Below are 22,144 nucleotides of genomic sequence, written 5' to 3'. Positions count from 1 at the left end.
CCTGCAGCAATCTTACAACATCTAGTGGAAAGCCTTCCCAGAAGCAGGTGTCCACATACTCTGTTATTTTAAACTCAACCAAGTTAGCCCAGATGGTACCCTTTTTGTGCTAGCAACAACATTGAATGGAGATTTTGAAGAGTGCACATTCACGGGTAGGTAATTAGAGTCTATTGATCCTCCAACCTTAGTAATCTCGGACACCCAGCACATCTGTCCACAAGAGATTACAACCTTGTGACAGTTATTACTGAATCGGATGCAGTAGAGAAGAAACTAAATACTAAATTGGTGAATTTAGTGGAAACCTGGCTATTTCTAACAAGCATGGTAACAAGCATTTGTTGTTACACTTCTGTAATTACAGACAAAAATTAGCACCAGTTACATGTTGTTATAACTGATAGTTACAGTGTAACTTGAATTATATATATAAAAAACTAAAATACCAATAATACATTGAGACTCAGGTCAAGAAAGGAACGGCCTAGTCGTGGCGGCAGCGCACTACAACCACTATTAACCGGCATGCATTTTTGGCCAAAACGCGAGAAGATAGGAAGAAAGTCGGACCGCTTCGTGAGGATGCGGCGGGCAGACTGGGTCAGGGGAACCCCTGGAGCTTCAGTCATATGCGTGGTTCCCAAGCGAAGCTGAGGCTAAAAAATGGTTCTGCGCCCACAGTCAATGTAGGCTCCAAGTCCACTGACACCACCGGTGTTACTATAGCACAACGACGGGCGGCTTCAGTGATGGAGGTGAATCGGGTAAGTAGGTACTAAAGTGCCCAAAGAGTTTTGTCATGTCATGTTGCTAGTAGATGATAAAACCAAAGATAGCCAGCTAGCGCCTTCAGAAAATATTCATACCCCTTGACTTATTCCACATGTGCTTTTGTTTCAGCCTGAATTCAAAATTGATTAAATTCATTTTTTTCTCACCCATCTACACATACACACATAAGTATTCACACCCCTGAGTCAACAAGTTAGAATCACCTTTAGCAGCGATCACAGCTGTGAGTCTTTCTGGGTAAGTCTCTAAGAATTTTGCAGAACTGGATTGTACAATATTTGCCCATTTATTCTTTTCAAAAATATTCAAACTCTGTCAAATTGGTTGTTGATCATTGCTAGACAACCATCTTCAAGTCTTGCCATAGATTTTCAAGCAGATTTAAGTCAAAACTGTAACTCTGCCACACAGGAACATTCACCGTCTTCTTGGTAACAACTCCAGTGTAGATTTGACCTTGTGTTTTAGGTTATTTTCCTGCTGAAAGGTGAATTCATCTCCTAGTGTCTGGTGTTAAGCAGACTGAACCAGGTTTTCCTCTAGGATTTTGCCTGTTGCTTAGCTCCATTCTGTTTATTTTTTACCCTGAAAAACTCCCCAGGCCTAAACGATTTCAAGCATACCCATAACATGATGCAGCCACCACCATGCTTGAAAATATGGAGAGTGGTACTCAGTAATGTGTTGCATTGGATTTGCCCCAAACATACTGTAAAACTTAGTATTCAGGACAAAAAGTGAATTGCTTTGCCACATTTTTTGCAGTACTACTTTAGTGCCTTGTTGCTTTTCACTCTGTCAATTAGGTTAGTATTGTGGTGTAACTACAATGTTGTTGATCCATCCTCAGTTTTGTCCTATCACAGCCATTAAACTCTGTAACTGTTTTGAAGTCACCATTGGCCTCATGGTGAAATCCCTGAGCGGTTTCCTTTCTCTCCGGCAACTGAGTTAGGAAGGACGCCTGTATCTTTGTAGTGATTTGGTTTATTGATACACCATCCAAAGTGTAATTAATAACTTCACCATGCTCAAAGGGATATTCAATGTCTGTTTTTGTTATTTTTATCCATCTACCAATTGGTGTACTTTGTGAGGTATTGGAAATAATCCCTGGTCTTTGTGGTTGAATCTGTGTTTGAAATTACCTACTTGACTGAGGGACCTTACAGATAATTGTATGTGTGGGGTTGACAGAGGGGTTGATATTGAATGGATGGAGAAATATATTTTTCTCTCAAAGTCTAAAATTCATAAATCATGTTAAACACTATTATTGCGCACAGAGTCCATGTTACTTACTTTGTGACTTGTTAAGCAAATTCTTACTCCTGAACTTATTTAGGCTTGCCATAACAAAGGGGTTGAATACTGATTGACTCAAGCCATTTCAGCTTTGAATATATTTGACATTATGGGATATTGTGTGTAGACCAGTGACAAAAAATCTCAATTTAATCTATTTTAAATTCAGGCTGTAACACAACAACATTTTGAAAAAGTCAAGGGGTGTGAATCCTTTCTGAAGGCACTGTAAGTGCACCTGGCCATGCAAAACAAAATGGCCCACTCACACAGATCTAGCATGGTGTTTGGGGATAGAATAAGCATGTTTTGCTGTAATAAACAGTAAAATACACATCAGATGAATGTCATTGTTTATTTCAAGGTATGTCTTTATTTTTGCTGAACTGCCTGATCGATTTAACTTGCAGGATATCATGGTAGTCAATGTTTGTATTAGCCATTATACCTGGATTTACTGCTGCTAGTAGTAGCACGCAGGTTAGCATGTGGCTAGCTATAGCTACCATCGGCCAACAACAGAGTTTTAGCCAGTTTGGTTATAGACTTTCAATGTCTACTATGATGGTAAAGGTTTATCTTGATTTTGTGTAACAGTACGAGAAATGCTGATGTGCTGAACTGCTAATAAGTGCTGCTAGTGGTTAGCTAAAAGAGGCTATGCTAAAAGCCTGTGAGCTGTAGAAGTGATTATAAAAACGTAGCTGATACAGAATAAAGAAATCATAGGATATGGTCAGATGATAAGTTGGCTATATTCAGAGTGCCAAAATATTTTTTTCTAAAACTTGGTATGATGTGGGACTTTACCGTCTTATGTGGACAGTGCCTTCACTCATGCTCGTGTAGTGCACCTCTTTACGTCACATTTCCGAACGTCGCTTTTCCGACATGACTATTTTATTCTGATAAAATATAAATTTCTCCCAAAATACAAATGTAAAGTGATATGTCATGTTGGGACTTTAGTTGGAATGATGAAACAAATCTGAATGTTTAACAGCAACCTCATTCTGCAATCTTCCCTTTAAAATGTCAAACAGCAACTATCCGAGAACAAAAGTTAAGTTACTGGTGAATGGCCCTTAGTCTTGGCTATTTGGTATTGTAACTTAAAAGTAGACTCAGCGAGATGACGTAGATGCACAAAGTAAACAGCAGTAGTGGGTCAATTTCCGCAACAACTAAGAGTGTTGAAGCTCAAGACTAAACTTCTCCACTGTTTTGGTCCCGTTGCTATCACGTTGCAGTCTTGCATCCCGTTCATCTTAATATCTGCGGTGCTGCTCATGGCAATGTCATCTCGCCAAGTCTACCTTTAACTGAGGGTTCATTATTTTGTTAGTATTAGCCTAGATCACCTGAAAATGATTTGGTTTGGTCACAGTGATTAAAGCATCCCCATCTTCTCCCTCCCATCATCATATTCAGTAGTAAAGCCAATGTCAGCTGATTGCTAGGTTACCTTCTCTACTTCCTGTAGGTAGAGCAGGGCAATGTCTCCAGACTTCTCATAGCAGGTAATCACTTCCTGGTCTCTGTCCACGTTACGATTGGACAGGGACGGAGATGCAGCCGGGACTTTCTCTAGACACAGACCTGGAGAGAGGAAATAAAGAAAGAGGGGAGGATCTTTAAAAACAGAGTTCATTAGGCAGTATACTGTACACACCGTGGCCTTGCCTCTGGTCCGGATAAGACTACACAATGCAGCCCACCAGGGGTTAAGGTTCATGCTCAAGCTTTAGTGTGTGTGTTTGTGTTTTTGTGTGTGTGCGTGCGTGCGTGGATGCACGTGCATAGTGTACAATCATCTCTCCTTTCTAGCTACTTGAAGCCCGTCCTCAGAAGCCATGGAAAAGGTGACACATCCCAGGTCCCTGCTACAGTATGAATCAGTGGGTGATCAAAGCTCCCAGAGAGCCAGCAGAGAGCCCCTGGATATTTTATCACACTCTCTGAGAGGACAAGACACTAATCTGACAGATGTCTGGAGGAGCAACCAGGAACTCAGGGTTAGGTGGCAGTGGAAGTGTCTCGTTGCCCTGTCCTATCTGGGCTGACTGGCTGGGGCCTCTAGGAGCAGTGGAAGTGACTCGTTGCTCTGCTCTGTCTGGCCTGCCTTGTTGGGGCCTCCAAGAGCCAGTGTCTGGGGTCTGTGTCAAGGACAGCCACCAGCCTCACCTCACGTCAGCCAAGGACTGAAGGAGATACCTTATTTTACAGCCTTCCTTTCTTCTATAGATGAGATTAGGACAACAATCATCTTCTACTTCTGGCTGCTGTTTCACAAATGAAGGCTCTCACTCTTTTCCCTCATGTAGGGCCCTGAGTTTCCCTGATTTTGTAACCTGGCAAGGAAAAACTCTGGGCCTTTGATGTAGTCTGTGCCCCTAGTTATAGGCAGTGTTTTTCCATGTAAACTCACGTGGGAAGGAATAACTCGGGGCCCTAAAATGATTCTATGAGAAAAGTATCCCTGTCTGACCTTTGGGTAGACTGTATCTTGTTTTGTGTGGGCCGTGTCTCTGTCAATCACCAGACCATTCTGTTTGTAATAAGACAGTACGGAGGAAAGCACAACACTTCCATCGTGGCTACACACACCTCGTTGTTATGAAACCGAATCTGCCGTTTCCAAAGCCGCCTTTTCAAACAACGCATTAATAATAGATAATAGCCTTAATAACAAATTAATTATAAATAGCTCTAGTCTCTGGAATTACACAAGACTACTCCAACTGTGTGACGCTCAAATAGAACCAGTCACTAAAGGGTCCAAACAATACAAGCCAAATGGTTCATCCATCAACTCCCCATGATTAATTTACACACCCTGAAACCTCCAGTACCATAGAGGTGCAGATGTGTTCTTTTTATAGGACATGACTGGAACATGAATACTGCTGCGAGAGGGAAAGAGAGAGTGGGATGGAGGTAGAGAGAGAGGGGAGGAGAGAGAGAGGTATACATAGATAAAGAAACAGAAAGCCAGAGAAGAGACAAACAGATGGAGAGATTAACATACAGACGGACGGACGCCCACCATGGATGGATGGAGGATGGAGAGATATGGGGAGAGAGAGAGAGAGATCTGCAAAGATGGATGTATGCAGCCAGGCTTGTCTTTGCCTTATAAACATTTCCTGTGGTGGAGGTGCATGTGGGTTAATGACTGGTGCCCGGGGGATTCTCTTGTCATTGTATGGCTCTGCTCTCTCTGCTGCCGTGCCACATTACTTATTCATACCACTGTGGCACTTTCACAGCCTAATGGGCTCCTGTGTCACTCTAAACAGGCCGGCCTGACCTCCTCCTCCCCTCCACTCCTCTCGATTAGGACGCTCATTAAAATTAAAACAGCAGTAATGTCTTACCATTCCCCCCATCGGACAAACAAGATGGCTGGTCCAGACAAAATCACACAAAATGACGAATGAACTCAGGTTATGCTATCTATCAACACTGCCTTGCAAAGCCAATTAAGGGCTATATAAGAAATTATGCTGTTTAACATAAAAGAGAGCTTCATCTGAAGAGACTTCCTTCCATTCTAGATGTTTCCGGCTATAAAGTCAGCTTTTCTACATTCAGGTCAAGCCCTAATGTTTCAATGCTTCACTCCATATACAAAGTATGAGTGCAGGAAATACGGCCCGGAGAGATGTGTGTGTGTGCCTATGTGGGGTGGGGTTGCCTACGCAATGCAGTCGCTCCACAGTGATGTATGCTGTACGGGCGACTGCTCGGCTTGCATCATCGGTCGGTCTGTGTAAACCCTAGGATAGGCTGCTGTATGTATAGAGGGGGGCAGATGTGTGTGTATACTAGGCTGCTGTATTGAGGGGCTCCATACTACGGTAGAGCTTCTTCTATCCCAACTCACAGCCAATGTAATGCTGCTGGTCTGTCAGAACTCTGATCAAAGCTCTGCAGTACTGTCTGACACATTCACTCTGCTCTGCATTGAGAAACTGAGAGAGTGAGAGTGTGTGTTGTGTGTTGTGTGTGTGAGAGGACTTCTCTCTGCATGTTCAAACACAGCATAGTGAACAGTGAACCTCTACTGCTTCCACATGGCCAAACAACACATTGCAGGGGATACTAGCTCAAGCTGAGAGGACTGGTCCTGCTGTGTAATTTTCCTATTTTCAGAGACAATGTATTTTTCCTCCATGTCATGTCCATTTTAAAATACACACTAGATTTAGATACAGCAACTGACTCTATTATAGGACATTTAAATGCCACTACTTATCTATCAAAACCATCTCCATTTTACAGCAGGTCAATCCAACGTCCCCCTGTATTAGTGCAGAATTCTGAGGGAAAGGCCTGAGCAAGCATCCACAGACAGGAGCTGCATAATGAGTTGGTCACATTGTGTTCTCATCAGCTAAGCTAAGCATCCCCCTGGCAAGCATACAGTGACAGAGTTCAGGGGTGCAACGGCAGGGCAGGCACCAGGTCCTGACTCAGACGGACCAGACCAGCAGAGTTAGGTAATACCCCAGGCTCAGCCTCAGCACTTTCTCAATGAATGACTGAGGCAGGGGGAGAACAGAGGGATTCAGCACCACAGATTAGGCTCAACGTCCTTTAGAATAGAATGATGACACAGCCTATCGAGCTAGTCATCAAATTACTAGAATGGAACGTGTAGAGTACTGAAGCAGAGTTAAGTTTGAAGCTGAGATTTGGTAGTAGAATAGAAAGTAGGGTTATGCAGTGTTTCCCCTACCATAGATCTGTTCCCGTGGACAATTTTGTTGTATAGATTTTGAATTGGGAAATACTGGCAGGGTTTTCCTGCACAAGACCTTTTTGGGTAGGCCACCCAAAGGTTTCTTCACGGCCACTGCCACCACCTAAGCCCCTTTTTGAGCCAGGAAAAACCTGGACTTGTGTAATGTGAGGGAATTATACAATTGGCACCCAAGCCTCTTACCTTTGGTAGCGTATGCTTCGGCAATCATGGAGAGACGGTAGACGGGGGCTCCCACCAGCGCCAGCTCGTCCAGGGTCACTTTGCCATACTGGTTGAAGGCCTCACTGTAGTCTTCCTCCACGTAGGACAGCTTGGCCATCAACATACTAGCCTCTTGCATGTAGTCCGGCTAGGCACGAAAGGAAAGAGAAGAGACCGATAGTGTGTAGCCACATGTTTTCTCCTAAACACAAAAATATGTGTAGCTAAATGTTCATGTTTCAGAGAAAAAGGGTGCATAGAAGCAGCACGAGGGAGTGAGGCAGTGATAGGAGGTTATACAATTTAAAGGGGATTCTTTCAGTTTGGGAAAGCTGTGAGTGTAAAGCTAGATCCTGATTAAACCAGTGTTACCCTTTTGCAGTATTATAATACTGTTATAAGACTGGACTATACTGTTATAACACTGTTACAAGACTAAACTAGACTGGACATATGACGGATACTAATGGCTATAGGTGAGGTCTACTGTGTTATATCATTACCATCTACCTTGAGGTTCCCTCGGTCCAGGGCAGCGGTCAGGTGCTTGCGGACCTCCACAAGCCGGGGTCTTGGGCCCCTGGGGCTGGCCCCCTGCTTGATGGGGTTCTCCTTGAGGTACTGCTGGAGCTTGGCCTCCCCCAGCAGCAGCTCCCCCAGGTCATCTGAAACACAAACACAGTTTAGTCTATACCTCCAGCAGTGGAGGCTCCTCAGAGGAGGAAGGGGAGGACCATCCTCCTCAGTGTATTTCATAAAAATAAAAATAGTGAAACATTAAAAGTTATACTTTTTAGATAAAACTATACTAAATATATTCACATCACCAAATCATGTATTAAAACACACTGTTTTGCAATGAAGGTCGCCTCAACAGCACTCTGTAGGGTAGTGCCATGGTGTAGAACAGGGTTCTTCAATTCCGGTCCTGGAGGGCCCAAACACCTCTGTTTTTCATCCTCTCCTTCTAATCAGGGGCTAATTCAGACCTGGGACACCAGGTGAGTGCAATTAACTACCAGGTAGAAATAAAAAACAGAAGTGTTTCGGCCCTCCAGGACCGGAATTGAAGAACCCTGGTGTAGAAGGAGGACAGCTAGTTTCTGACCTCCTCTGGCTACATTGACTTCAATACAAAACCTTGGAGGCTCATGGTTCTCACCCCCTTCCATAGACTTACACAGTAATTATGACAGCTTCCAGAGGACGTCCTCCAACCTATCAGAGCTCTTGCAGCATGAACTGACATGTTGTCCACCCAATCAAAGGATCAGAGAATTGATCTAGCACTGAAAGCATAAGCTACAGCTAGCTAGCACTGCAGTGCATAAAATGTGGTGAGTAGTTGACTCAAAGAGAGAGCAAGACAATAGTTGAAGAGTTTTTAACATGAAGGAGAAGCAAGAGAGAGAGAGAGCTAGCAATATTTTGTTGTATTTTTTTTCCACTTTCACTTAGCTAACGAATGCAGCTAGCTAGTTTAGCTTACTCAAACACCCGCTCAAAAAGAGAGGGATGCTATGTTAGCTAGCTGGCTATGGCTATCCAACACTGGAACTATTCCAAGTCAAGGTAAGCTTTTGATTTGATTAATTTATCGCCACCGGGGCCCGCCGGTGTAACTGCTAAACTGCTTACTGTAGCAGGTTTACTAATGTGTTAGTTCTAGTAGCTATGTTGACTATGATGTTAGCTAGCTAATATAGTGACAACGATGTAGGCTGTGTGTAGCGGTTAGCAGTTATGATATGAAGGTTTGGCTTGCCTGGTCACTGACAGCTGATTTGTTGTGCACTGAAGTCCACAAGCGAAGGAAAAAGGTGAGAGGAGGAGAGCGAGTAGATGCGAGAAGGAATTATACAACAAGCAAAATGATCATGCTGTTTGTATGTGGCTGCTATGAAAGTGAACTGTGTTTGTGTGTGATCAGGGGTGTATTCATTCCGCCGATTCTGTTGAAAAATGTATCTTAAAAGGAAGCAAACGGAAATGAAACAGGGATAAACAAACCTGAATTTGTCCAATAGAAACTCTTGTTTGCAACTGTTGGACTATTGATTACACTCTTGGTCAGCTAGGTGCAGGCAAGAGTGTACAAGGCAGTATTGAATGTGTCACTGTCTGTGCACCTACGTTGTAAACTTTCATTCATAGGCTAGGTTGTAGCAACCTCATGATGGGTATATGGAAAATGTGAGTATCATGTAGTAGCCTAAACTGGGCTGGGTGAATGGAATAAGAATGACATCCAATATGCTGTAATAGAAATAAGGCACTCATAAAAAATAATTGTCCTCCCTCATCCTAAACGTCACTGACCGCCACTGACCTCCAGTATGGTTCATGAATCATGACATGTAACATAGCCTACCCTCCCAGTTCAACAGGGTCGTATTCACTCGGCAACAAACAGAAGGAAACGGTCTGAAAAAGGGAAAGACTACCTGACCTTATCCAATAAAAATAAAACTTGTTTTAGTTTATAAGCACTAATGAATACGACCCAGGCTACAGGCCACTGATTATTTTCCAAATAGGCTCACTACTTTAGTCATATGTGTGATGACAGCACACATCATGTTCCAATAATATATCAGAGGTAAACACAGATCAGCAAACCCTGGCACTAACATGCAGATTCCTTTACGTTCTGTACAATACTCCAGCATCAACAATACTCCAGCATCAGTATTCAGCAACAAATGTACAGTCAAAGTTGATAGGGATAAAAGTGAATGAAGGGAGACCCAAAACTGCTGGCTGGAAATGGGTAGGCCAAACTCTGTCTCCTTGATGCAAAAAGCCAGTCACCACAAATTGAGAAGCCTGGTGTGGTGCAATATGTTTGTAGGGTGTGAAGCAGATTATAGGCCTAAGTCTGTACTACAGACAAAAATACTGGTCAACCAAGATTAGTAGTAATAGTGTTATTCAACACCTCAACGTCTTGCTTTGTTGGATTTTAAAGCGACTTGTAGGCTAATCCAGTTTGTTAACCGTTTGTTAACTGCCCCTATGCTCTGGTCTGACTGACATAAGAAGGCATGTCAGTTTACGTCAACAAAACATGCTTGCATGCCAAAATATGACATTTATGCCGCGTTCAGCACAACTGGGAACTCGGAAAAATACGATGTCAAATCATGACGTCAGTGATCGAGCTCTAGAAAGAGGCGGGAGAGTTCCGAGTTCCCAGTTGTTTTGAACGCGGCATTAAAGGTTAAGTTAAATTACATCAATATTCCAGCAAGGCGACTTCCTGTTACAGACATCACCAGAACTGAAATCTGTTGAGAAAACAATTTCCCCTCTCCTTGAGGCATGCTATTGCGCACAGATTTCAATTTTGTTTATGTTGATTTCAGTAAGCAGGAAGTCGCTCCACTGTGTATGATGAGGTCATTGATATGCAGGACTATTTCTATGAAGTCTACCTATGCAAGTGGTATGATAGCTAGCGAGCTCAGTAAAATAGTTTAGAAATATTTCCTGAGTGAGAACTTTCAACAAGTATGCACAGTGGGAATACTCTCTGCCCAAGTTAGTCAGCTACGGCTAGACTGGGCCCTAAATGACAGAAAAGTGAGTGCGTGCGTGCGTACGATCAAAGGAGTTTTGGGTTTTCGCTAAATATAAACTATACCGGTGTGTTCAAGATCATTATGTCGTTCTTACAGACGCATGACCTCTAGAAATAGCTGGCTAGCTGGAAGCGACTCGCAATGGACATTTCATTCCCGCTGACGTGGTTAGGAAAGCCCGTGGATTCTGTCTCCTGTCCAGGCCCCAAATCGTTAAATGAACGGCAGAGCAAATCTTACCATTTGATATTAGTTTGGCAGAGAGCTGCCGTACAAGCTCTGGTATCTTGTCCCATTGCCCTTCCGAACGGCATCGTTCTATCTCTGTCTCGAGTCGTGACCCAGACTTTCTCGCTGTCATTTTCAGTTCAGACTCTTTAGCAGACTAAAACACAACAGCCACGAAGCGTCAGCTGCGGCACGGGTTGGAAAAGTTCATCCGAAGGGAAACAGCGATACCCACCGGTAGCTGTCACTCTCACATCTGTTAATGTGAAACTATTAATTAATGTTTTTATTCAGGTTTTATTGCCATTTCCAAAAATGCATGCAAGGACATAATCACAGCGATGTAGTTTCACCATGTTTACTTTTTGTTTAGTCAACTTTTTTTTATTTATTTTTTTATGAACAAACAGGCAGTCATGATGAAATCGAAATACTTAATACCACATTCATATTGATACTTTCTCCCAAAGGGCTTTAGTACAAGAACAGACTACTACTCCTTGCTGCAACCTTGCATACAACATCCAAGTCATTTGTTCTGCTTTTGACAACAAAACAGTTCATATTATTTTCACACCAACATTCACATTAGTACATTTCAATACACATTTCAAATATTGATCTTAGTCTTGGCAGTAGAGTTTGGGCAAGTCAAAAAGCTTTTTAATAACAAAAAAGCTTTCAGTAACAAGAAAACACTTTGCTGTTTAGGTAGGAGAAACTGGCTGTGGCAAATTATGGTATTGCAGCAACTTTTATACATGAAACAAGACCGGAATCTCCAAACTGCTCTGTGATTTAGGGGCATATCTTTAGCCCAAGTAAAACAGCTTAAGATATATTTTTTACTGTTGTAGAAATGCGGACATAGATGCTGACCTCAACAAGAACACATGACATGAGATTATGGAAAAGTGTAGAAAAAGTAATGTGCATTTCACTGGATCTTGTCAGAAAATTGCTTGGCCTCTAAATAATCCAGACAAAGTTTAAACATATATTTTCCCCTTTTTTATATAAAACATGCAGGCCCATTTTATTCTGTACATTAAGACAGTGGTTCTGCTCTAGCAAACCCACAGCATCTCAAAGTGAGGTAAGAGTAGGGTTGCAAAGTTCTGGTAACTTTCCCAAAATTCACTGGTTTTCCAGAAATCTAGGGCGGAGGATTGCGGATTTCCTGCTTATTCTCTTCTGATTCTGGGACACTTTCAACCGGGTTTTCTGGAAAACCTGGGAATTCTGGGAACGTTACTACAATTTAAAAACCCTATGTAGGAATGTCATTAAGACAGACAGCAAGAAACAAATGAATACTGCATTGGAAGATGTAAGACATAAGTGTTAAAGTTATACAGACAGTCATCACCGGTACCATACCACTAACATAAAGAATTGATCATAAATTACAAAAAGTACAACTGGCAGAGACGGGTATGGCAAGAGATAATGGATACTTGGCAATGTTACATGAGAGGCTGATATACACTGATGTCCCATGTAACTTTCTATAGATCTTACAGTGTTATTCCATTATACTGTACATTTTCTCATCCGAATGCTTTGAGCTACTGTTAAGGCAAACCTGTAGAAAAAGAGAATATGGAAACTAATTTTCTCCATATCCGTCTTTGTCTTGCCCAATAAAGATGCCATTGGAACATGGTCATATTCACACCTACAGTCACACACGATACTATTTAGAGGACCCACACCCATCTCATCAAAATAACAAAAAAAATGTATTTCATAAAAACTGTATTTTAAGTATAGATAACATTCCATTCAGAATTCATTAGAAAACATAAAACTGGCAGAAGATGGCACCATGGGGATCTTTTAATAACTCCTCAGCTTTGGAGAGGGAGTGGTGCAAGTTGACCTGAGAATTAGGAGTGTTTGATAGTGTATTTGGCTTTCTGGAGCTGAGAGATGTACAGCTTGGATTTGCTGCCGTCAAGTCGTTTGAACCAAACCTCATCGTGGTTGATTGTGGTAATTATGGCTCTTTGGACAGAGGGGGGCAAGACAAGAAGATTAAACATTGAAATTATTAAATGGTTAGATAAAGGACATTATATTTTTGGAAGCAAAGTATTTTTATTTTCCAAGGATGCCAGTATTTTCACCTTGTGGGAACTTCATCTTTCTTGTCGATGCATATCGTCTGTCCACGGCAGTACCATTCTCCGTCATAATACAACTTTCCCTCTTCTGATCGAGCGTTATGCTGATACTTTTCATTTTTATTGGTGGAGACTGGAATTTAATGTTTGATGGAAACAAAAAAAGATTTAGTCACAAAGGTACACACTTCAAATTGGTATAGTAACTTCTTATAACATATCATTTCAACTTACTAACATTAAATAGTGTTTATTTATGTATGGTGTTCATTCATAGTTTGGTTCAGAAAACCAAAAAGGGACGAGGGACAGGATCTCAGACAGTAACAGAATAGAGTGATGAAACATTACAGCACAATTCTTTACTTCAAAATTGATGTTGAGTCTTACCATCAGTCTTACCTCTGTGAGGTCCCAAAGTAGCAACAGCCTTTAATATATTAAAATTGTTAGAATATGATCATAATCATCATATAAATCCAAAACATACTAATATAATAATAATAAATGACATTTAGCAGACGCTTTTATCCTAAGCGACTTAGTCACACTTGCATACGTTTTTATTTATGTATGGGTGGTCCCGGGAATCGAACACACTATCCTGGCATTACAAGCGCCAGGCTCTACCAACTGAGCTACAGAGGACCATACTATGCATATACGAGGCAAGGTACCTTTCTGATTGCTGTCCAGTCCTCCAGTATATCCAAGTCTTGTAACATGTAGACAATATATGGTCGTACGAATGTTAAGGAAATACTGGTATGTAAAGGCAGTGTGTGTGTGTGTGTGTGTGTGTGTATGTGTATGTGTGTGGGGGGGGCAAGTACACACATAACACAGACCAAGATTGTAAAAATAAAAATAAACTTCTGTTGAGACTCAGATGATGAAAGAGGATATCTGACACAACAACTGGCTTCTTATTTTTGTCTGGACTAAATGGATCTTTCCTCTTGTTCTTCCTTGACTGCAGCTCATCATTCCAGAGCTCTGTGAGAAAAGAAGGGTCAATGAGGAGAGGAAATATTAAGACATGGCATTATCGGACAGTTTCCTGGACACAGACTAAGCCTAGTCCTGGACTAAAAGGCATGCTCCATTAAATAGCTTTTAAGTCCAGGACTAGGCTTGCAACTGTCTGGTGAACTAGCCATATGAGAGCTGGGTTATGCATGCTTAATGACTTGATGATACCTGAGGTTATATCTATACTGTGCCTGTCCTCCTCCAGTCGCCTGATCTTTTCCACAAGTTCACTCTGCACTGTATCAAACAATAGCAGCTTCTCACTCTGCGACAAACAAAGACAAATCAATGGTTTCAAATTATCATAAATTAAGACAGTATACAAATAAATTAATTCGACATCAGAGGTTTGAAGATGGACATGGGTAGAGCTATGAAATGTGGACTTCCCAACATCAATGTGGACTTCCCAACATCAATGCTCACCTCCCAGTGCTGGAAAGCTGCTTGGATTTCACAGTCATACTTGTTTTTTACAGACTCTATACAGAGCTCCCGGTAGATCCCTGAGAAGGAAAACAATTTGACAGTGAGACATGCCAGCATACTGTTCATTCAATCAGATTTACTTTGTCAACTTCTGGATGACAATTAGGAAACATTAATTTATTAATCAGGTGTTCAATGCCACAGCAATTTGTGAAATCAGTTTAAAGCTATATAAATAATGTAATCCAAAGATTAGCTTGCAACAGACTTACCAGCAACCTTTGTTCTGATCTGCATGTTCTCCTGCAGATTTGCCAGGGGGTCCAGGTACTCTGAAGCCTTGCCTGCAATCACCTCCTTGAGTTTGGCATCCACCTGACTCAACCTCTCCTTGTACAACCTGAACAAAAACAGCACCTTAGCTACATTCATCTGTTTGACACACTGATGGAATTGAGACATATTTATAAGGTAAATCCAATCAGTAAATGCAATCAGTGACTTACTGGTCTTTCAGGTCTCCAAATTGTTTCTCCAGATTTGTCATTTCATCAAGGCACTCCACCCTTCTCCTTTCACAGTCCTCATCATCCATCTCTACAATGCATGCATGATGTCCAAAAAAATCAATGAAACACATTAGATGCTTTTATGTAACATGTGTAGCAAATCACTTGTAGCTTACAAACAAACTGGGTTGGTAAAACAATTCTTACCCGAGCTGTCCCCATCCTCTGACACGGACGAGCTCTCAGTGTCATCCTCATCTGAACTGCTCCCGTCTTGTTCGGGATAGTCGACTTCCATCTCCTCATGATTACTTTCTTTCTTTTCTCGAGAATGTACCGGCATGTTGTCTTCCTTGCCTGGCTTTTAATCAGAATGGTTGTATCACAATGCCAAATATATGAACTAGTCATAATAATGTTGACTAAAGTTAGCTAGTTCAAAGCTTGAACTTACCTTCAACTACTAACGTTAACAGAGTAATTTTATTTTGTACTTCCAACAAAAGAGATTGGTATCTACATTAGCAATAGCTACCAAAATCGTTGTAAAGCTAACGTTAGTTAGTTAGCGAATAAAACAACAACAAAAAAACACCGGAAATTAAGATAGCTCGCTTGCTAGCTAGCTAGCAAGTGAAGCTAGCTTTCGAAAACTACACAGGACAGGAGTTTATCGGATGACATTAATATATCGGTAAGATTAGTATATATTTTTTTTTAGCAATAGTACAATAAAGAAACAGAAAGATAAATAATAAATAATCTCGTTTTATGTCCGATTAAATAAGCGGTAAGCACTGATGGAAAGCTAGCTAACGTTAGCTAGCTAGCCAGCAAGCGTCCAAGCTAAAAACAAACGATAAATCGCAGCGGTTCACTGGCGCGTAATTGACGTAGATTTTGATGCTAGGGAATTGTAGTTGTTTTACAACAATTTCACCATGTTGTAATCGTACAAAAGGGGAAAAGTCAAACTACATTCCCCAGGGTTTGACAAAGCAGCACACCATCTCGTTAGACCATACAAATCAAATCAAGAAAAGTTGAGAATGAGAACGTTGTCTCGAATTTTCAATTAATATCCTGCTAATTAACGCATGCGTAAACCTTATGTAAGTCAGTATGTAGTTACAGTAGTACTGTAACTGTCTCGAATGTTCAATTAATATGCTGGTAATTAAAGCATGCGTGAAACCTTATGTAAGTCAATATGTAGTTACTCTGTAACTAGATATTTCAGTAAATACTGTCAGTATTTCACACATCTAGATCTCAACTGAAATCACAGAACAGGGGAAAGCAATGTGGTGCCTGGCTTTAGGTAATGTGCTGTTACATGTCCAGTTCCAATCAAATCAGTGCATTTGGAGGAAGGGAGACAGGCACAGTCGCGGGAAGTAGGGGTGCTGAAGCACCCCTGGAAATTCAGAATAAAACAAACATATTATTTAAAAAAATAATGATGATTTATTTTCTCCCACAAAAGTAGCCTTACCGTTACCCTAACCCTTACCTGCACTGGGCCTTTACTAGTCCTGTATTAGCAGACTGATATAGCCGTCTGTAGCGGTGCAACCAATTGCTTTTCTTTATTGGCATGGAAACTTGTTTACATTGCTTAAGCAAGTGAAATAAACAATAAACATAACAATAATGACAAAAACCAAAAAAGCAAATTAAACAAAACAAAGACAAAAACAATCAGAGTGTAAACATTACACACGCACAACGACAGTCACGGAACACAGTATGATAAATGTAGACTAATGCACTTTCACTTTTCCATATAATGTGAAGCTTTTGCTTTTTTATTACATGGTGCACCCACAAGTAGTGGTCTTTGAAATTAAAATTCCAGATTGCTTTCTTGCTTGGGATACACTATGCCATTCATTAGGATCTGACTGTCATCTAACATGTTTAAATGAATCAAACCAGACACTACATTAAAATATGATTTATGTATTTATTCTACCGGAGTGCAGCGTTGAATTGCTCTGATTTCCATTAACTTGTTTTTCATATCTCAAGCTCCGCCATGTTTTGAGATTTTGGGGAGAGGTGTGTTGGTTGGGCTGCTGGGTTGGTAGCAACATTTTACATAAGCTCTTTTCTGCAAAATGCACACCTCTCACCGACTTTTATCTATTTGTATACATGTTATCGTCCTTGAAGGCTGTTAGGTCGCAGTACATCATCAAATGATAACGGACCCACAGCTCTCTTGTAGTTAGCAATCTTTTGAAGATTAACAGGGGCTTGCTCCCTCCTACAGATTTGTTTTTCTCCTGCTTTCGGAATGTTCTCCAAAAAGCCTCATGGGGACGTCAAAAAATCAACACCGAAAGTGTTGGATCCCAAAAAAGATGTACTGACACGCCTAAAACACCTGCGGATCGTTATAGGTAAGTCGAAATTAGACATTTTGTCGGCTATCTTGCTGGGCTAGCTATAGCTTGATGCTACAGCTAAACCAAAGCTATCCTAGCTGAAGTGAGCTCGCGACTATTATCTGTTTTTGATGCGGAGTAGCTAGCTAACGTGCCTAATTGTTGCTACTCTCCATCATTGGACGGATTGGAAGCATACAGTTGTTGCTAGGCATTATAAAATGTTGTGTGTAATTGTAATGCTTAAAATGAATTTGATGTGCTGGTTACATACTGATTGTAATCACATTGGCTCAAGCTGGTCCATATCTATTTTATTCTAAAGAATTCGAGATGTCAACCATGTTTTGATTTGATCAGTGTTATCCGGGGTCTTTGGGACGTCCTTAACCCCTACCCTTACCTAACCTTAACCATTTTACATTTCAACTTCAATGGGGTAGGGACATCCCAAGGATGCTGTATAGCGCGGATCGTTTTGATATACAGTCCCGTTTGTCATTATATGTCTTCATTAATTTGTCTCTGTCTTGCCCCTTGCCTTCTGCACAATTTGTGGACTAAAGATGCGACATATACTAGAACCAGATTTGAGATGTCAGGCAATTAGCTAATTGAGGGAGTTCATCAAGAACTACCTGCAAGACAGACTATGTCTGGAGGATGGGCTTGGGTCTGTGAGCAGCACTGGGTGAACCCTGTGAAAAAATAGCAGACATAAACCGTGGCTTCCTTTGGTATTTGTCAGGAAAGTCAGTCCTAGAGAGAGCAGAGTCCTACTGTTTCACCAAAGGGTCCTGAGTTTAAAGCCAAAAGCCCCCTTGTTGCATGGTCTGTTCCAAGGCTTTTAAAAATATGATATTGAGAGGAAATGGACTAGATGTTTAAATTGTGTTGTATTTGTAGAAGCTATGGACAAAGATGAAAACTTCATGGCATTGTGACTTGTGAGTGAAACATTGCTGCTCCATCTCATGAACCTATTTCCCCTATTGTGTTCAATGCACATACCAGGTTTCCAGTTTCCAATGTCCCCCAGTACAGCAACTGGAGTAGGAACACAGACTGTCATCATGCCATTGTGCGGATGTGCCAGTAGCTGATGGCGCATTCAATACAACTGGAAACAAAACAAACAACGCAAATCATGACATCAGTGGTCTTCAGGTTGGAAAGTCGGAGCTCTAGAAGGATGCCTGAGTTTCCGACTTGGAATTCTGAATTGGATGACTGTTCAAAACCAATTTTTCCCAGTCGGACCTCATTTTTTAGAGTTCCCAGCTGTCTTGAACGCACTGTATGAAGTCGGAGATTTCCGAGTTCCCAGTTGTTTTCGATGCGGCATGAGGTTGGAGAGGTGTGTGTGCTACTGAGAAACAGCATAGCCACATACTGTGTAATAATAATGTAATGTGTTTAAATGAGATGTGTTAGGCCTAGCGTTTCGTTAAGAAAAAATAATCTAGGCTAATTCATGTAAAACTATAGGCTAATAATATCATAACTTTAGTATAGCAAAAAATAGGCTAATTTTGACAGTGTAAAAACATTATTTTAGGGCTGTGCCTTAGCTAACTGTAGAAGCTACTTTTATTTCAAAAGTGCTGCATACACAGTGTATACCTAGAGTGGATTCAGTTTGCCAAGGAGAAGGGAGTAGGTTAGGAACTGTACTCTGTGTAAATTGGATGTGTGTGCCATGGCCAGCTCTCTCTCCATGGGGAATTTCAGGCCCAGATAACAATCACACAATCATGTTGGGGATATAGGCTTGGCCTAGTAGAGAGAAGTGTGGCTGTGGTGCGGCACTGCCTGACCATAATGGCAGCTGAGCAACGGAGGACAAGCTTCAGGCATGACGCCACACAGGATGTGTAGCCTAAGCTCAGTCAGTGTTTCCCATAGCTTAATCAACATCCAGGGCTTCTTTAAACATAATCTTCGATAGAAAAAATCAAATAAAAAAAGGACCTTGAATATATTGTTGTTTGACATGACAACAAATGAATAAGCCATGGATGAATTATTGACAGGGTAAGAACCAAAGTGTTGGTCAGTGTTTCCAGGTGAAACATTACATGTTGTTTTACCTTATGTAGCTATCTAGCGAGCTTACGTATTCATGCGCGCATGGAACTAGATCATGCTGCAGGCAGCATAAAGAAGACGAATACCTCCCGAGTGGCGCAGTGGTCTAAGGCACTGCATCTCAGTGCTAGCTGTGCCACTAGAGATCCTGGTTCGAGTCCAGGCTCTGTCGCAGACGGCCGCGACCGGGAGACCCATGGGGCGGCGCACAATTGGCCCAGCGTCGTCCAGGTTAGGGGAGGGTTTGGCCCATCGCGCACTAGCGACTCCTGTGGTGGGCCGGGTGCAGTGCACGCTGACACGGTCGCCAGGTTTACGGCGTTGCCTCCGACACATTGGTGCGGCTGGCTTCCCCGGTTAAACGGGCATTGTGTCAAGAAGCAGTGCGGCTCGGTTGGGTTGAATTTCGGAGGACGCGCGGCTCTCGACCTTCGCCTCTCCTGTGTCCGTACGGGAGTTGCAGTGGTGGGACAATACATGTTTAGAACTGATAATTGATCGCATGGTGAATGAATGAAATTAATTGATTATTGAATATTATGATGGACACATCTTTGTAGAACTAAAACATACACACAGCCTTTGCTTAATGGACAAAAAAAAAAAGAACCGTTTGGGTCCTGCAGTTCGCGAACGATATTGTGCTTATCACCCTCACGGCAGTCAAGCGATGCATTCCGCCAAGAGTAGTTCACAATTAATCTAGTCCGGTTGTGGCCACAACTAGAGGTTCAATTACGTATATAAGGTTTTAAAAAGTGAAAAAAATTGATACACTTTTTATGTTCCCTTGAGTTTTACCTATGCACTTTCAGGGTTTGTCACAAAAAATAGTTGTTAAAAATTTGTTTTTTTATGCGATTGTTAAATTGACCTCCTAAAAAAATGTCATTCGGTGCGACCATAAAATAATACAAAAATAAAAAAGGTTTTTGGACCATTATTTCAAGCAAAGAAGGGTAAAATATGAATATATGCATGGTCTCAAATATACAACATTAAAGAAGTTATAAGTTACAGTATAATAAATATCTTTTTTTTCCCTCACTTTTCACTGGACAAACCATTTTGAATGACTGTCAACTACAACTTCTGTTAAATAAATGAAAACCATACAACATTTTATAGAAATGCATTTTTCTCTTATAGATTGAGCTTCTCTCTGCATTTTTGAGACAATAACATAATTGAATTGTTTTTTTAACATTAAAAACACTGGTTGTACCAAATGATCATTGCTGGTCATTTGTTATGGTGTAATTTTTTTGGCAGATCTCTCTCTCTGTTTCCCTCTTAATCAAACACACACACATTAAGAGTAAACATGGTTTCTTATTCAACAACAATGAAGCCTTTAATGCTTAATAAAATACAACAAATGTGCCTGAAATGATTATCACACAAAAACATTTCATCATGAACTTCTAAAAACAGGATTACAATTATGCATGGTGATGTGTTTTTTTTAACAACGTTAAAATAATTCAACATTCAAACGTAAAAATATAAAATGCATAAAAAAACAGTGTTTTTCTACATTACATGACAATTTTAAGAAAAAGTAAGATGTTTCTGTGCAATGTCTTTTAAAAACATTAAAATCTCCACATTGCGTGCACAATAAAGTTGCTCTAATTCTAATATTAAAACATCAACAGATGTGATTAAGTTTGTGCAGAACATTGCAAGATTAAAATTGAGAATTAAAAGTTTAATTGTGCAAACAATCCATGAGATTCAAACATTAAAGACAAATAAATTATCAGTTTGTAGCTTAAGTTGTAACACAAACTCATTTGAAGTTGACAATAATCAAACTTGCATCTTAAAACAGTTTTATTTATTTTTTATTTTGGGGGGGTAGATCAGCTTAATATTGCAGATAGATTGTAACTTCCATCTGCATCACTTCCAATCCCCCATGTTTATATATATATATATATATACACACATATATACACACACATACAGTGGGGAGAACAAGTATTTGATACACTGCCGATTTTGCAAGTTTTCCTACTTACAAAGCATGTAGAGGTCTGTAATTTTTATCATAGGTACACTTCAACTGTGAGAGACGGAATCTAAAACAAAAATCCAGAAAATCTCATTGTATGATTTTTAAGTAATTCATTTGCATTTTATTGCATGACATAAGTATTTGATCACCTACCAACCAGTAAGAATTCCGGCTCTCACAGACCTGTTAGTTTTTCTTTAAAAAGCCCTCCTGTTCTCCACTCATTACCTGTATTAACTGCACCTGTTTGAACTCGTTACCTGTATAAAAGACACCTGTCCACACACTCAATCAAACAGACTCCAACCTCTCCACAATGGCCAAGACCAGAGAGCTGTGTAAGGACATCAGGGATAAAATTGTATACCTGCACAAGGCTGGGATGGGCTACAGGACAATAGGCAAGCAGCTTGGTGAGAAGGCAGCAACTGTTGGCGCAATTATTAGAACATGGAAGAAGTTCAAGATGACGGTCAATCACCCTCGGTTTGGGGCTCCATGCAAGATCTCACCTCGTGGGGCATCAATGATCATGAGGAAGGTGAGGGATCAGCCCAGAACTACACGGCAGGACCTGGTCAATGACCTGAAGAGAGCTGGGACCACAGTCTCAAAGAAAACCATTAGTAACACACTACGCCGTCATGGATTAAAATCCTGCAGCGCACGCAA

The 22,144-nt window shown here is 41.0% G+C and overlaps 3 protein-coding genes across 7 annotated transcripts in view; 1 reads left to right on the top strand and 2 right to left on the bottom strand.

Annotated features, from left to right (window-relative positions):
* The window catches only part of LOC121544750 (tetratricopeptide repeat protein 7B), a 94,276-nt gene extending 83,195 nt beyond the window's left edge, over positions 1-11,081 (bottom strand). For 2 of the 3 annotated variants that reach the window (XM_041854869.2, XM_045209110.1), the window contains exons 1-4: positions 10,891-11,081; positions 7,580-7,734; positions 7,049-7,217; positions 3,566-3,699 (exon numbers count right to left, since the gene is read on the bottom strand). In XM_041854869.2, coding sequence (XP_041710803.1) covers positions 3,566-3,699; positions 7,049-7,217; positions 7,580-7,734; positions 10,891-11,011 — 579 coding nt within the window. In that variant the 5' untranslated portion in view covers positions 11,012-11,081. Of the gene's footprint in view, positions 1-3,565; positions 3,700-7,048; positions 7,218-7,572; positions 7,735-10,890 lie in introns of those variants that run through there. The other variant, XM_045209111.1, reaches the window with a different exon arrangement.
* Positions 11,082-11,235: 154 nt separating this feature from the next.
* Positions 11,236-15,874, bottom strand: LOC121544749 (breast cancer metastasis-suppressor 1-like protein-A). 3 transcript variants are annotated; one of them, XM_041854868.2, is made up of 11 exons: positions 15,429-15,874; positions 15,182-15,335; positions 14,972-15,062; positions 14,738-14,865; positions 14,463-14,542; positions 14,205-14,301; positions 13,911-14,000; positions 13,682-13,746; positions 13,407-13,434; positions 13,008-13,137; positions 11,236-12,885 (listed from the first exon to the last, which is right to left on the bottom strand). In XM_041854868.2, the coding sequence occupies exons 2-11, from the start codon at positions 15,315-15,317 to the stop codon at positions 12,768-12,770; spliced, it is 963 nt and encodes a 320-aa protein (XP_041710802.1). In that variant the 5' UTR covers positions 15,318-15,335; positions 15,429-15,874; the 3' UTR covers positions 11,236-12,767. The 3 variants fall into 3 exon arrangements, with proteins under 3 accessions (XP_041710802.1, XP_041710800.1, XP_041710801.1); XM_041854866.2 differs by having other exon boundaries at positions 13,395-13,434; positions 15,429-15,872; XM_041854867.2 differs by having other exon boundaries at positions 13,395-13,434; positions 15,182-15,331; positions 15,429-15,872.
* Positions 15,875-17,025: 1,151 nt separating this feature from the next.
* Positions 17,026-22,144, top strand: part of LOC121544748 (ral GTPase-activating protein subunit alpha-1-like) — a 117,895-nt gene continuing 112,776 nt past the window's right edge. Inside the window, exon 1 of the mRNA XM_045209109.1 lies at positions 17,026-17,379. Coding sequence (XP_045065044.1) covers positions 17,274-17,379 — 106 coding nt within the window. The 5' untranslated portion in view covers positions 17,026-17,273. The remainder of the gene's footprint in view (positions 17,380-22,144) is intronic.

Source organism: Coregonus clupeaformis, chromosome 29 (assembly GCF_020615455.1).
Source record: "Coregonus clupeaformis isolate EN_2021a chromosome 29, ASM2061545v1, whole genome shotgun sequence".
In the NCBI taxonomy this organism is placed as follows: Eukaryota; Metazoa; Chordata; class Actinopteri; order Salmoniformes; family Salmonidae; genus Coregonus; species Coregonus clupeaformis.
The sequence above is the reverse complement of the archived record's forward strand: the minus strand, read 5'-3'. Positions and strand labels throughout refer to the sequence as shown.